The 15,440-nt window shown below is 41.5% G+C and overlaps 1 protein-coding gene across 2 annotated transcripts; it reads right to left on the reverse strand.

The window, feature by feature from the left end:
- Positions 1 to 167: 167 nt before the first annotated feature.
- On the reverse strand, positions 168 to 12,304 carry LOC115025457 (phosphatidate phosphatase LPIN2-like). 2 transcript variants are annotated; one of them, XM_029457734.1, is made up of 20 exons: positions 12,182 to 12,304; positions 7,967 to 8,167; positions 6,567 to 6,662; positions 6,172 to 6,470; positions 5,985 to 6,095; positions 5,695 to 5,818; positions 5,069 to 5,507; positions 4,667 to 4,766; positions 4,361 to 4,548; positions 3,774 to 3,867; positions 3,595 to 3,664; positions 3,408 to 3,491; positions 3,209 to 3,285; positions 2,604 to 2,754; positions 2,231 to 2,379; positions 2,044 to 2,130; positions 1,800 to 1,952; positions 1,454 to 1,568; positions 1,210 to 1,313; positions 168 to 1,116 (listed from the first exon to the last, which is right to left on the reverse strand). In XM_029457734.1, the coding sequence occupies exons 2-20, from the start codon at positions 8,156 to 8,158 to the stop codon at positions 972 to 974; spliced, it is 2,778 nt and encodes a 925-aa protein (XP_029313594.1). In that variant the 5' UTR covers positions 8,159 to 8,167; positions 12,182 to 12,304; the 3' UTR covers positions 168 to 971. The 2 variants fall into 2 exon arrangements, with proteins under 2 accessions (XP_029313594.1, XP_029313593.1); XM_029457733.1 differs by having other exon boundaries at positions 5,695 to 5,821.
- Between the last annotated feature and the right edge of the window lie 3,136 nt (positions 12,305 to 15,440).

Below are 15,440 nucleotides of genomic sequence, written 5' to 3' on the forward strand. Positions count from 1 at the left end.
TATTTAAAAACCGTGTCTTGTACCTCGACCATCTAGTCATTGCTGATGTAAATGAATTGTTAGTTGATCCAATTTGTTAATTTCTTACGTAGGAAATTGTTTATTGTGGTGCCTTTTGATTGTTCTTTCAAATACAGTTTGTGCTTTTATTAAAGCATCATGCAACATTTGATTTAACAGTTTATTATTACAGTAAATATATGTATACAGAGTTCAAGCTTTACACTATAAATTACTCATGTTTTTCTGAAGTCTCTGTCAAAGCAGATCAAAAAGAATGTTTCTTTTTTAAAACAGTCATCCAAACATACTTTGTACTTACATCATCATCATGTAAACTGGACTGCCACAACAATGAAGTGAAATATGACTCCACAGAACCAGGAAAACACTGTTCTCTTCACACAAACGTCACTTTCATAGAAAGAATACATTAAATTTTACTTACAGCTGTTACTGAGCGTGAAAAGCACAAGAACAAAAAAGAGGCAGAACATTAATATACGGTCGTTTTTACAATGGCAACATCACAAGCCTGGCAAAAACATCAGCAAAGTTCAAACTTCTTCATACCAAATAGCAGCAGTCTCTAAAAGTTCTCTTTACAACATTGTGCAAAGATGTAAGACAGGGAATAAGACCTTAAAAGGGAGGAAAACATAGATGCTCTAAATGTTATGTTTTATGACAGAGTAATGCAGTCAGCAGCCAGTTTAAAACACCTCCACTGCCTAAATAAGTCCAAAGGGAATATCTTCTCATACATTTTGGGGGGAAAAGCCCTCTGTGTATAAAGATCCATAACTCGCATGACTCAAATAAGCCCCGAGATGAATACATTAATATCCCAAACTTGTTCACTAAAGTGGAATGTGTCAAATCGATTCCAGTAGTCTACAAAACCTGATCAATATTATAAGCCAGTGCATACCGCCATTACTGCTTCGGTTTCAAGTCATTCATTGTTAAAGTTAAAGCAGCTCCTCAAAACACACCTCAGCGATGGGCTGTCTCCAGTAACAGAAGGCGCTGAACTCGGGGCAGCTGAAGGTGGCGTTGTGTTGCGAACTACGTAAAGGAAAAACATGCTCCACCAGCTCACTCAGCCGGCTGTATCTGTCGAATAAAAAAGCAGCAATGGGAACAATAAGCATCCGTCTGAGAGGAACCGCTGACAGACAATGACTCCAGCGATGCTGCAATACTTACGATGTTTTATTGCCTTTGGCTTGCTCGAGGATTAACTCCCCTTTGGGATTCACTGTGAATATCCGACACACGGGCACGCCCACTTGCTTGTAAGCAAACACGTCCTTAAAACGCACAGGGGGGGGAAGAGACAATAAGAGTCATTGTATCCAACTAAAAACTAACATATCGCCTTTTTCATCAGTAAATATTGTGATGAAGAAGTGAGGATGAAACTTAAAACGATACAAGTTGTTACACTTACGCTTTCTCTGTTTCCAAAGGCTGCGTAGAAAGGATGTGCGTTTGGGAAGAACAGGTTCTTGATGTCTGTGAGACATTCGATCTTGAACTTTTCAGGCTTTTTTTCTATGATCTCCCTAAAAACAGACGGACAAAGAAAGGAGTACACTTTAACCTCTGACCTTTCGCTGGTTGCTTTAAATGAGCACAACTCATTTATAAATCCAACGAGTATCCAACATGAGGTTACCAATCAAGTCTATGCAGTGTTTTATGTATTTGCACTGAGATATTTGGTGTTTCAAACACAGAATAGTTCAGTGTCTTGACCATGTCGACTGAGAATAAATACTTAGTAAAACATTTACCTGTGGAAGGCGGAGAAGAGGCTGCTGGGTGAGAGCATGAGGGGTCCTTGAGGCAGGAGAGTCCCTCTGTCGTTCACCCAGTGCAGATATCCTCGGGTCATGTCAGCCATGCCGATTGCTCGGGCCGAACAGTACAGGAACTTGTAGCCATTCCTGTAGCAGTCAGATGTTTATTGATGGGTTTATTGGAGCCACGTCTATATAACGTTATAAAACGGACACTAGTAATGGATCTGTATCTTACTCGTGCACTGAGTGGTAGAGCTTAGCGATGCCTTGATGAGTCCAGTCTTTCCCGAGCTGAGGAAGAATCTGACCAAACACATCGGATCTGTGGGGAGAAGAGGATCGGGGGGCAGTAAATACTCAAAATATTGTGAACGGGACAGGAAGTCAATATAATTCTGAAGCTGTTTGGGACTTTCTCGTACTTTGTGATGGTGCCATCGATGTCGGAGATTATGACCTTGTCGTCCCAGTTCCACAGGTAGATGGTGCCCTCGCAGCGACATGTCCCCTGGTACTGAGTGGTTATGCTGAAGGTGACATCATTAGGGCCCTCTCTTAGCTTCAGGCTGGCCTGCAAGAGAAAGTTTAAAAGATTACTTCCCACCGTTTTAAGCAACGTATCATGTGGATAAGATTTGTTTGGAATGATACTGCCGTTTTCTACACTAATTATACAAAATAAAAAAGATCTCCTCTTCGGCCGACTTTTCACTGGGCTTTAATATACATAAACCAGAAAAGAAGTTTCTGCCTTTGCCTGGTTTCACTACCAGCATCAGTGATCACTTGTCTTACTATCTGGTCAGACGACAGGCGGAGGGACTTCCTGTAGGAGTGACACGGTGCCGGGCCTTCTGTCTGCACATGCTCAGTAGGCATCGGAGCAGGCGCCGCAGCGTTCAGCTCTTTAGTCTCATCGTCGCTGGACCACTCTGCTGCTTTCTGCCTGCAGAAGAGAAGACTGTCTGAAGAGAGAGCAGCAAACAATATCCAGACTAGAGCAGGGAAAATAAACCAATTTGCCACAGCGGCCGAGTTTCAGACAAACGTGTCGAGATAAGCCCAACAACACCCTGCAGTATCATTTAGAGTCACCAGAGGGCAGTAGAGCTCACCTGCCTGTAACTCTTGTTGTAAACTAATTATGCAGAATGTTTTTGTTCTTATTTTACACAAAACCTGCATGCTTCCTTATTAATCTCTAAAAACAAAGTGAACACCAGAATCACCAGCTGCCTGATTCAAACTGTACTTAAAGTCTCCTCAATTTCTTAAAGATGAGTCTATGAGTCATACAATGACTCACATGCTAATCCAGCCTCTGTGGGCCGTGTTTACTCAACACTTCCTGTGTTGGTGTGTGACTGTAATGTTGAGAGGGAGCTTTAATGCTGACTCACTGCGTTTCTGGGGCCGGGTGAAGGCCAGAGCTCTCTCCGCTCAGAGACTCTTGTGTCTCTAACTTGGTGTCTGACAGCTGAAGAAAGAGGAGACAGTCATTTTATACATAACGAAACACAGGGATGTAATGGTTACTGTTCCTCATTTGAATAGAATAATCCAAATGTTGTCAAACAAGCTAACGACCACATTCAGTACCTGCTTCACGCTGCTCTTTCTCCAGAACCACCAGCGTCCAGACTTCTTTGGCATTTTCTCCTTCACCCATGCCTCCTCTGTCGCCTGCCATTCAAGGAAAACGATTCATGTGTAAATATATGTACAATGTGCAGATACCATATAAGATCATAGGGTACACTATAAACACATTGGACTAAGAGGATACCTTTGGCAAGTTCTTCTGAAAAGCCTGCATGCTAAGTATCAGCGGTGCCGCCAGTGTCCAGTTGTAATACCTTGGGGAAGAAAGGTTATTTAGCTGTAATGTGCACATGTGATTGAGATGTTAATGAATCATTAATTAAACTGTGAGTCCAGTATGAATTAGAGAAAAGGAAAGCTCACCTGTTTGCAATTTTAACCACCAAATTGGGGTTGTCTATTATAGCTGGGTTCTCTGCAAATTCATTGTAGGTGATGATGTGCTCCATGAATTTCTCTGGAATAAAGTCAACATAAAAGCCTGATTATAAATGATGGTGATTGCCCACAATTCTACATTCATAACACCATCATCAGTATGCAGGAGCTGTTAAGCAGGACAGTCAAAATATGTAATGAATCATGTTTATTAAATCCTTAGAAATAAGGATTCAAAGGTTTATTTGTAACATAGATAATTAATAATTAGTGGTGGGCTACTAATGCGCTATAAAACTAATAAGAAAAAGTAAAAGTATACAAATTCAAGATAGAAATGTATAAATATTAGGTAAAATATTATATTGTACATTTGTCACAAAGACAACTATGCACTGTGAGGGCAGTGCAGAAGTGTTAGCATCCTGCACTATAACCAGCTGCTGCTTCCTGTATTCTGTTTTTAGAACAAACTACTGTGCCCACTGGAATTGTGATACAGATGTAAGAAGAAAAGGTTTTATCAGTGTTGCTGCAATTAATCATTTCTGCTAATAGAGAGAAATAGGCACCGTTAGGGATCTCAGAGTTCTCCCCGACACCTCCACACAGCGACAGCGTGACGTCAGGGAGGTCACCAGCAGAGTCCGACAGACACTCGGTGCCGCTGTCTGCCGCTGCGCTGCCTACAGACTGGGGAGACTGGGATTCAGAGTGCCGCCCCATCTCGACCCAGTGCTTAGGAACCTGCTCAGACTCACTGCAAACACACACGGACTATTACTCACAGCGGTTTATACAGTTGTATAAATAGTTGCATTTTTATGCCGAGAAGTATTCTAATTCTCGCCACGCTGGAAGGATTCCCAGGTTTGTACCTTTTTGGGAAGTACCGGGCAACAACGTCGGGCTCAAGTGCATTCAGGTCATCCAGGTAAATATCTTCAGGGCCCTGATGTTGGCTCCTCTTCCTCACACCTTTTTATAAAAGCAAGACAAGAGATGCTTACTCAGGAAATCGCTGACTTTCTTTTCACTTCCTTCACTTTTAACTTCTGCATGTGTGTGCAGAGCAGGCCCAGACACACAAGATAAACTCAGCCTCTACCCAAATGGAAACCACTTCCTTCCTGTTAACATTCACTTACACTGTATGTTATCGTAGCCTATTGTGAAGTCACCTAAATTGTATGAGGACTGCATGAAAGGCATGAAACTATAATGGAATTCCCTTCAATTATGAATGAACAGGATCCTAGTTAGAAAGGAGGTCGTGTTACCTCTCCTCTTGGCGGGGGAGTCGTCGGGTTTAGATCTTGAATCGGGACAATCTGCTGCCGACTCTCCAGCCATGTCACGGTCTCTGCGGCTCGGTGGGGAAGACGTCCACCTGGTCTCGCGTGTGCTTTTTGAGCGGAGGTCAGCGTTGGAGGCACACGGCTCCGAGGTAAAACTGCTGGACGTTAAGTCTGAAAGGTCTGGCTTGTGCTCGGTGATGTTTGTATTGTGTGACGAAGCTTCTGGGAGCTGTGGTTTGCAGCTGCACTGGTCAAGTTTGATGGTCCGAGGCTCTGGCTTCACAATACTGCAAAAAGCATCTGTGGTTCTCTCTCCTTCCCTTTCCTCCATGGCTTCTGTGCTCAAGATAACCCTGAAATGTGTGTTCTCAGAGGGAGTGATGGACAACATCTTTGGCTCCGATTTGTCCTTTTTGTTGACCTGGATGAAAGAAAGACCACCACAAGATAAAGCTTAAATATACATGCATGCATTTCCAAAACCTCTCCCCAAGTCTCTTAATGTGTATAAATGAGGATATGAACTAGACTTGCAATTCAACCCCACGAAACTCCCTTGATTCACAAAGTTTAGACCGAATCCTACAAATCTGGATCTTGAGCCTTACCCTGGTGGATTCTGGGAACTCTCCCCAGGTCCACTGCATGTGGGACTCGGCCCTGAGCATGCTCTGTGCCGGCTTCAACATCAGCTCAGAGTCACTCTTGGGCGACATGGACTCCGACATCTCCCTGCTGTAAGCAAACACCACATTTCCACTGAGTCAGCTATAATTACACCGTGGGAGTGATTTGTTTTTACTCAGCCCTGCATGTTTTGATAAAGTGGACGGTCTCATTGTTTCTCTATGCGTGTATGAACAGTGTAAATATTTGGGGGGGGGGGGGGGGGTCGTACGTAGTGCAAGGGGACCAGTCTCCATCTGAGAAAGGGTAGCTGTCCCATTCGAGGGCGGTAAGGGAAGAATGTTGCCTGTGGTCCATATGATCCTTCATCACAGAGAGTGCCCTTAAGACAGAAGACAATAACATTAACAAAAAGGTTTACAACACATAAAACTCCAGATATTAAAGTGTCCGCTTACCGTCCATTGGGCGCGTTTGTGTGCTCCTCATCTGAACTGAGCTCACACAGCTCCACCTCCCCGCCTGCAGGTGTGGTTTGCTCCTCCTTGCGTGGCTCAGCCTTGTGCTTCCTCCTGCGTCTCCTCTTCTTCTTGCCGGCTGTGTTGGAGCAGGGTTGGAGGTTTCCAGAGGCAGAGTCTTCTGGACCCAGAGGCTGACTGTTCTCCGCCGCTGGTCCCCCACACCTGGGCTCTCTGCTCCTGAACAGAGCCTCTTCTGTTGGGATGGGCGAGGTCACCAGGTGAGCTGGAACAATCTCCTGCGTTCAGGTAAAAAAAAGATAAACAAGACTTAGAGTCATCAGTTTAGCTGAAATTTGACAAATCTTTTCATTTGAAACTTTTCCAAAGCTCACGTTGTGCTGCTCCGTCTCCCGGACAAAAAAGGACTCTCCATTGTCTCCCAGCTTCATGTGCAGCTCCACAGGTTCCCCATTGATTTCTATATCAATCTGCAGAGTCAAACACATTTTTGTAAGAATGTACAAAGCTACTGTGGAGTTCACCACATTCTCAGCTGGCCTCAGACATGAATGGAGGTATGTTCACAGCATCATACACATGCAAAAACACAGTTTATGGATGAAAAACAAACCGTGCCACAGATGTACCTGAAGGATTAACAGTTAAGCCAGAGGAAAAATACAGAACAGAACAGCTTGCAGGAAGGCTTGCTATTTTCTGCAAATGGATACAAGTTTCTATCCATGTAATAAACAGACCTGGGCTGCCTGGGGTGGAATTAGGTTGTACAACATACAGTATTTAGGTTGTGTGCACAGCATCACCTAACCCTAACCCATCTTTGAATGATCAAAAATGTGAAGAAATTAATAAAAATCTACTGTAAGTGCTCCAAGTGTCTGCAACATGCTGCCATTTGGTACAAGGTCAAGATTAAACTTTTTATTCAGTTTCTTTCCTGCTCCTTTTTAAGTCTTCTGTCGACAACAGACTACTTCCTGCTCGGTCTGCCTCTCCTGCAGCTTATGAAGGAAAAGGCTCTTGAATGGGATGAATCTTTACATGTTGGGAACAAGAGGCTCAATTGAGCTTTAGTCCGTCTAACCCACCTTAGTCTTTAGCTGACAACTACACCGTGTCTATAAATAGAGAGAAAGGACAATCTGCCGTTGTGAGGAGCAGAGTGGATTGGATGTTAATGTTCAGAGAGCTTCAGAGGGAAGGAGAGGCGCCGAGGGCCTCGAGTGTAATTGAAAGTGGTGGTGATGGCTTAGTGGTCTAGTGGTACGCCTTCCAAACAAAACACCAGTCAATGTAAGTCGCTCTGGATAAGAGCGTCTGCTAAATGACATGTAATGTAAAGTGTACTATAATGTCAAGGCCAGGCTTTTGATTGCAGGAGGAGATGGCAGATTTAAGATAAGATAAGTTGCTCAATTTGTCGTGCATTATTTTTCATCACCAGTTAATCTTCTTTAAATCAACATAATACAGGAAATGTTTGCCTCAGAACATGCAAATGTCAGTTCAAATATTGCTCAAATAAAACAATTACTGCCAATTATGGCCAAAAGCTAATTTTGTGAACTCAGTGACCTTTGACCCCCACAATCTAAATCAGGTCTTCCTTGAGTACAAGTGGACTATGGTGGCACATTTTAAGAAATTCCCTCAAGGTCGTTCCTGAGATATGAGCTTCACTAGAATGGTATGTACAGACAGACGTGTGGATGTGCGGACAACCGCTGTCGAAAAAAAATTGTGATCACTATATCAATATTTGGGCACTCACTACTTTCTCCCTGGAGCGCAGCACCCCAAGTTTTCCAAAGCGAACATGGAAAGGGGAGCACTGGAACGTCCCATCAGGCTGTCGGACCACGACCACGTCGATGCAGCCCGACAGGGTGGCCTGATTGATCCCCTTATACAGCTCCTTTACCGTCACCAGCACCTGGCCCGCCAGCTGCCCCACGTAGTTCATGGTGTCCACCTGTCAGAACAATACCCATCATTAATAACTCTGCATTTATTACCTTGTGAAACAAGTTTAACACACTCAAATTACAGGCAGCATGAAACCACATGCTACTTTATTTTTGCGTCTTACTAGGTCAGTGTCCCTGGTAAGAAGGAGTCTTGTTCAGAATAGTCTGCAAAGGAAATGCAAGCCGGTCCCTCAGCACAGCGGCTCTGTCCCATTTTCCTCAAAAGAGTCCTGAGCTGATGGAGACTTAATCATGAATCATCGGCATGATGACGGCCTGTGTGACAGGGCCTTAATCTAGCTCTTGAGGCGCTTCCCTGCTCAGTGTTTCCCTGTTTTTAATGCACATGGTTTATGGTGATCATCCCTGTAGGACAACGTTGGCGCTACTCACACGAGTGTCACTGTGTTTGTATGTTAGCTCAAAATATTTTTCAGATACATGTTCGCAACTCTGTGTGCGTTGCCTGAACAATGAGACTGCTGCAGCGCGTTTCAGTTTTTAGGACAATGGTTTACACCGACTAAATCAGAGCTGCATACCAGCGGGATGGACTTTGAAACCATTCAGTCTCTTAGACTGGCAGCTACTGCACCAACTAAACTCTAGTGCACTTAACGGATGCTAGATGGAAATATACTCTGCAAATACTCCACTGCTGAGAACAAATAAAAGAGCTATGATGTATACATGCAACAAAAAGGAGCACATCATGAGATGATGCCTCATAGTGGACCTCACTATCAGGTGACAGTGTCACTAAAACTCCGCTGACTATAAGGAGATAATACAAAGTAGGATTAGGCAATATGGAGATAAATACCATGAAATGATTGAGATTTGTGCAGCAGACAAAATCAAATGTACGTTATTTTGTTTATAATAAGGCTTCATTTAAATTTTCATCAATGCTTTATGGGATTATTAGATCAGTTTAATAGAGTATTCTTAATTTGAAAGGGATTATTTATAGCGTTAATGTACAAAAATAAGACACATACACTGATTTATCCACGTGATTATATTATTTTATTAATCGGCATCCCACATAGAAAGGTATTAAATAGACTCAGGATTAAACGTTTGGTGCTGAGGTTAGGATGTAGTCAGGGTTAGGTTTAGTAGAGAGACTCACAAAATCATTTTGACACCCAATTGTTAGAGGTCAACATCCAGGTAAAACATCCCTCACGCTGTATACTCAAATGGAAGTCTGACCAGCGACCCAACTCACCAGAGTCCAAGAGGACTTCCGGTCCCGCTGCTCTAGAGTGAACTTCCCTGAGAGCTCCATGTCACCTCCTCTGTCCTCCTCAGCCAACCTACTCCTGGTCTGTTCCATACAACGCAGCTCCGCCGACCTTTTCTAACCCCTTTGTCTGAGCATAAACTCTCTGAAGGAAAATTATCCCCAGCCTGAGTCCTAAAACTCTTACATAACTCTTGGCACCAGCGCAGTCATCTCAAGCTCGAAAAGTCTCTACAAAGACCTCAAAACAGCTTGAGGGAACATTTTAATCTATTTGTTTGACCAATCGATGTGAAAGCAATTACGAAGGCCCATCAAAAGTTCCATTTAGCATGGTAGTGTATGCCAGACCATATTGGCCTGCTAATGCATTAAAGCATGCTAGTGTTTTGTTAGCCTTAATCTCAGATGACAGGAAATCAGTCAGCAGTTGGTGAAGCTTTATGAAAAGTCACTCGGATTCATCCTCTGTGGATCGTGAATGACAAGAGTCTGCAGCCATGCTACTGGCTCTGAGGCTCTGAGGCTCTGAGGCTGTACTTATAGCACATAGCTCCAAATGGTAACATGATGATGTTTAGCAAATAACATGTTCACCATCTTAGTTTAGCATGTTAGTGCTAATTAACAAATGTTAGCATTCTAACACAGAGTACAATAGCATAGATGTTGGATACAGTATGGGAAAACTGCTAGAGGAAAGGTCATGAGACCACCAGAGTCAGTAGGCTTCATCTTCTGGAGACCTTGAATGTCTGAGAATCCATCCAACAGTTGTTCAGATATTTCAGTCTTGAACCAAAGAAGTAGACGAACAGATTTAAATGTTCATCCCTACGATCACGCAGCTAGCATGATTAAGAATGATCGTTTAGTGATGAAGCTGTAACCAAATGATAATACAACCAAAGCAAGCATCCAGTGTATTATTCCACGAGTTGATAGTGTCACACTGTACACTGTGTTCCTGCTCGGGCTTTCACCTCAGCGAACCGCAGCACATTGTAGAGTGAAAGTGCTCATTTAATAGACAAAGCAGAAGAGTCTAGATGAGAGTCATCAACCGTGATCGCAACGCTGCACAACCGATCTCTCTAGTGAGCTGACTACACACTGTCTGCATGGTCTGAACACAGCACCAAATTTAGTAAAAGCCCCAACTCCCACCGCACTTCATATAGACCCCTGAGCTGCAGCACTTCACGCCTGAATAAAGATGTAGACGAGTGCCATTTTGTCTGCGGGGATGAAATTAGAGCTTGTTCCCTGATCATAGAGTTCACATTAAGGAACAATACAAAACGTGGTGTTTGAACTGTCGAATTCAACTTTTAAAGTTTGAAATGGAATCCTTAAAAATGCTGAGAATGGAAAGTTTGAACATACAGTTCCCAGTTGGGCTGCAACCAACGAATAGTTTCTCACAATAATGTATTTATCCATTAATCGTACCAGTAAACCAGTAAAAATGATCAAATATGTTGAGAATTTATGCATTTATTTCATTCTAATTCTAGGATAACTAAGCAAAGACCATCTGAAGGTGTTGCACTTCCATTTTGTGGCTGTGCTTCTTCAAATTGTAATGACTTAATAGTTTAAATCTCCACAGTTTCATACTAAGACAATAATCTAGTACAATTAGAATAAGGCTGACCAAACTCCAAGAGCTTTGTGCTACATTACAAAAAGCCCAGTACTTGATGATACACAACCAGCACAACCAGGTCTCATCCACAACACACTGAGGGAACCGTAAGAGGTGTTAATCCAGTTTACAAGATTAGGACAAATCTAGATTCCCCTGTCACAGCACGTTTGTCCGGCTCACTACGTCCCATGTGTCCAACGTTATTCTGCGACAGCCAGTGTTGTTTCACTGCAGGTGTTTATTTTAACCACACAAATCAAACACCACGATGTTTTGACTCAGCTAACTGTATGTTGATTGTGAAAATAGGGCTGCATTTTACAGTTATTTTTACCAGAATATGTCAATTTAAGTGTTTCATCAACGTATAATTTAGCACTAAATGCAAACTTATTTTGGTGCTGTAGAACATGGAGTAGGCTGTGTGTGGGTGTATGGTCTCTAGGGGGAAATAATTAATTTGGTTACCTTTACTGGTGTATTGCACACTTTAAGAAGGACCTGTTACAATATCCTAAATCTCAGGTAGTACTGACTCTTGCATCACAACTGAGATAAATCTCACACATTAGGATCCTTATCTCTATTCGAGAGTAGCTGTGTAAAACAATCAAATGATAAATCCTGCATACCGTCAGCTGTTGGGTGTAAAGAATATGATTCATGTAAAAAACATATCCATCGACCTCATAATGTTCTCGATCTTTCCAAATGCGTAGTCCCATGTGTACACCTGTACATTGAAGATGTTCATTATTTAGGTAGGACTATAGCCAAATACTTTAAACATACGAGACGTTTAGGGACACAGCTGTGGGGGGGGGGGGTTCATTTGACATTGACTATTTTTTTTATAACAGGCATGTCGCACAGTAGTAAATGCTCGGTGTATCTGCATGAGAAGGCACAGATGGTAAGCCTGTCCGTGTGTATCGTGAACATCCGCTATCACAACACTTTAAAGGCGATACTCAGTATCACAACGTCCTCACGACTTACACACTGAATGACTCCTAAAGTCAGTTTCAAGGACTCCGCTGCAACATTAACACACTTTTCGTGTCGTTTTATTATTTTAGAGCTGTTAAATGAGGAATATAGCTGATTAAATCATCCTACCTGCTGCTGGAGTAGATGCTCACCCGCAGGGACTCGAACCTTCAGTCAGTTCCTCCACCGGTTTGTTTGAGTCTCTGCTGCTGTGATGAAGCCGACCACAGCACGTGACCCTGATATTCAGACGGCACGTGATAACGACGCAGGAGGACGTATGATGAGGTTAATTACTAAGGTTAATTATTAGAGATTTGGGAGGAATGCCCGGAAGTTTTCCTGCACTGTCCATCTCTAAAATATGGAGGTAAATTCCCACAGAAAAAAAAGATGAAAAATTCTATAATTCTTAAAATAAAAGCAGATTATTTTATTATTTTCATGAAAATGATGCAATTCAGTAACACATTTTCAAATGTACTATTTCTAGTTGCTGCTCTATGATTTTTTTTCATTTACTTATATCTCAAGTTTCACAATAACTTCTTGCAAAAACATTGAAGGCTGTCTTCATCCTTTTATTTAATGTGTGTTTACTGTGCAACATGTGCATATCATTTAAATACAGTGATTTATCTTCAGCCACTGCATTTACTTAATTCACGAAAACAAAAACATAAATCCTGATTGTTGCATGTCTCCAAAAAACCACAACAAAATTGTTCAATTTAAAACATAATTATTATTATTGTTGTACCATAATTCCACAATAATATTTTAAAGCTTTTCAATTGATGCAAGTTGATGTGGAAGCAGTACAATTGACCCATTGTTTCTACACTACACTACACAAATGAAGTGCAAAAAATCAATGGGATCCTCAGCCATAGAAAGGGCAGTGTGCCGCCAGCTGTCTTATTATGGAAAGTAAGGAGGAGCAAATGAAGTACCATCCACCAGCTGTGGAGGGGAAGTAGAAAGTTTCAGTTCCCCATAGAACGCCTGCTGAGTGAGACAACTGGATGTTTACGCACAGATTTCCTTAATTTCATAAGAGTTTACGTAGTTGTATATAAAAACACAGGTTATGCATATGCATAACAGATGTACACATGCATTACAGTGCATGAAGCACCTATAAAGTTGTGTTTTTGCGTATACTTTTGCTATGTTTGTGAAATCTGTCAGTTAACAGTATGTAAGTATTACTGTTATCTGCTATTTTCTAAGCTCAATAATAACTCAGAAAATAACATTTTGTAGTATTTCCATAAAGAAATGATGAACATTTTGAATGAATATAAAAATGTTGTATATAAAGAGCGATGGCCAGTTCCCTTTGCTGCACTATTGTCTTCAATGGACCAACTTTTACACTTGTTGATTTGAATTAATTCTGCCCTGTTTCACCCCAAGAATTTCTCATGTTTGCTTTGTTCTTCCCTCCAACTAGTGAGTGCCTCACCTCTGTAAGCCTCTACTCTGTTTATTTAAAGATCTTCTGGCATTATATACTGAACAGGGAGATGATTTATAATAATAAATATGCCGACAGACCCTTTATTTAAGCAAAGATAATGAAAAAGGTACAGTAGACAAAATATCCAAATCTAATGCAGGCAAACCATAAAAACTATAGACAGAATAGAAGTGGTCCGTAAAGTGTTATGATGGGTGCGTCATATAAAAGAAAACGTAATGTTCCATTAGGTACTTTGTTATTACACAAATGTGGAATATTATTTGATAAGTGCTAATGCAATGTCTAAGTTACAATAACTGGAAACACATCAATCAGGCTCTAAAGCCCACATCAAACCTGTAGAGTATATACGTATATGAGAGTATAATCAATACTTTTCTCCACTACATTCATTCAGTGTGTTTCAGATACTGGTCCAGGCTCCTCCACTGTGTCTGCAGGCTGCTCCGGGGCTTCTGATTGGTCAGCAGTCAAAGCCTGGCCAGAAACTTCTTCTTTCGTATCTTCTGTTCGTTCTGAATCTGAAGCTTTGGGTTCAACCTTCTCCTCTTCTTTGTCTTCAACCTTCTCCATGGGAAAAGCCCTAGTTACAGATTCTGCAAGAGAACAGTCATCAGTACACATTTCATCGTGACAGAATTACGCCACACTGTAATGTTTCAGATATCACATATTTAATTTCAGCCCTTCTCACCCTTCCGCTTCTGCGTTTTGGTTCCAGTGACTGTGGCTTTCATCTTTTCCTTTGGGGTGTTTGGGCCAAACATCACATTTCCCTCTTCATCAGTGCAGTATGAAGTCACCCCCAAGTCAGGTGTTCCCTCTGAGATCTCCAGCTGAGAGGAGAACAACTGGAGTTGAATGTCACCACGTATAAAAAGCCTGGCTCTAACCAGAATCAACCATCACAGCAGTCAAAGAATGAAGTCCTTTACTTACCATGGAGGTTCAATGAGGTCAGAAACATCACTGACTGCCTCACTAATCCAGATACACTTACATATCTTTTATAATCTATCCAAATCTGTATTCACCTGATACTTTACATTTTATAACCCAGTATTGGGTTGCCTCATATCAAATCATTTCAAAAGGTTCCCTATCTGAAACACAGGGAAGGATAATGCTTCAGATTAAGTTATTACAATCAGATTCTTAAACCAGTTTTAAATCAGTGATTCCCAAATTAGAAAAGTAAACATACTTTGCATGTGTATGTATATATATATACACACACACATATATATATATATACACACACATATATATATATATATATATACACACACACATATATATATATACACACATATATATATATATATATATATATATATATATATATACACACACACATATATATATATACGCTTTCTTGCTGAGAGTTAGATTGATACCACTCTTATGTGCATAACCTCCAGTCAGGAGATGGCACTAGAAGCTTTGCTGCTAGCCTGGCTTTTTCCAAAGATAAAGAAATCTGCCTGCCAACACCTCTAAAGATCATTAATTATTCTGTCATAACTTGGTGGTTTAATCCATTTAAAAAAACCTAGTTGTATATGTGTTTTGTGCTCATTTGATGAACCTGAGGACTGTATCTAATGTGTGGATGTATTTCTACTGTATGATAGTACTGTTGGATGCTGGTGACCAGACAACAAGGGGGAAATAGCATTAGTTTTCTCACGAGTACAGTCAGGTAAGCTTGATTTTGCCTGCTTTGTTTGTGCCTATCTGAAGGTTTTTTGTTTTAGGGTTTCCTCTCCAGAAAATCATTAATCAAACACACAATGATTACAGTCGAGAGAGGGGTTGTCTCCATGCTGGTGGCTGATCTTCAGGCAGTCCAAGTCTACAGAAATCGTGACTGGAAGTGAAAAAGGGAAGAGTCAACTGAAA

Source organism: Cottoperca gobio, chromosome 20 (genome assembly GCF_900634415.1).
Source record: "Cottoperca gobio chromosome 20, fCotGob3.1, whole genome shotgun sequence".
In the NCBI taxonomy this organism is placed as follows: domain Eukaryota; kingdom Metazoa; phylum Chordata; class Actinopteri; order Perciformes; family Bovichtidae; genus Cottoperca; species Cottoperca gobio.

What these genes read in the sequence shown, in the direction of transcription:
- LOC115025457 (XM_029457733.1), bottom strand. Translation starts at nt 8,158, where the DNA reads ATGAACTACGTGGGGCAGCTGGCGGGCCAGGTGCTGGTGACGGTAAAG. An exon ending in AGTTCCCAGAATCCACCAGG is followed by an intron (nt 5,508 to 5,694) that starts GTAAGGCTCAAG and finishes TCTTTCATCCAG; the next exon opens with GTCAACAAAAAGGACAAATC. An exon ending in GCCAAAGGCAATAAAACATC is followed by an intron (nt 1,117 to 1,209) that starts GTAAGTATTGCA and finishes TTTATTCGACAG; the next exon opens with ATACAGCCGGCTGAGTGAGC.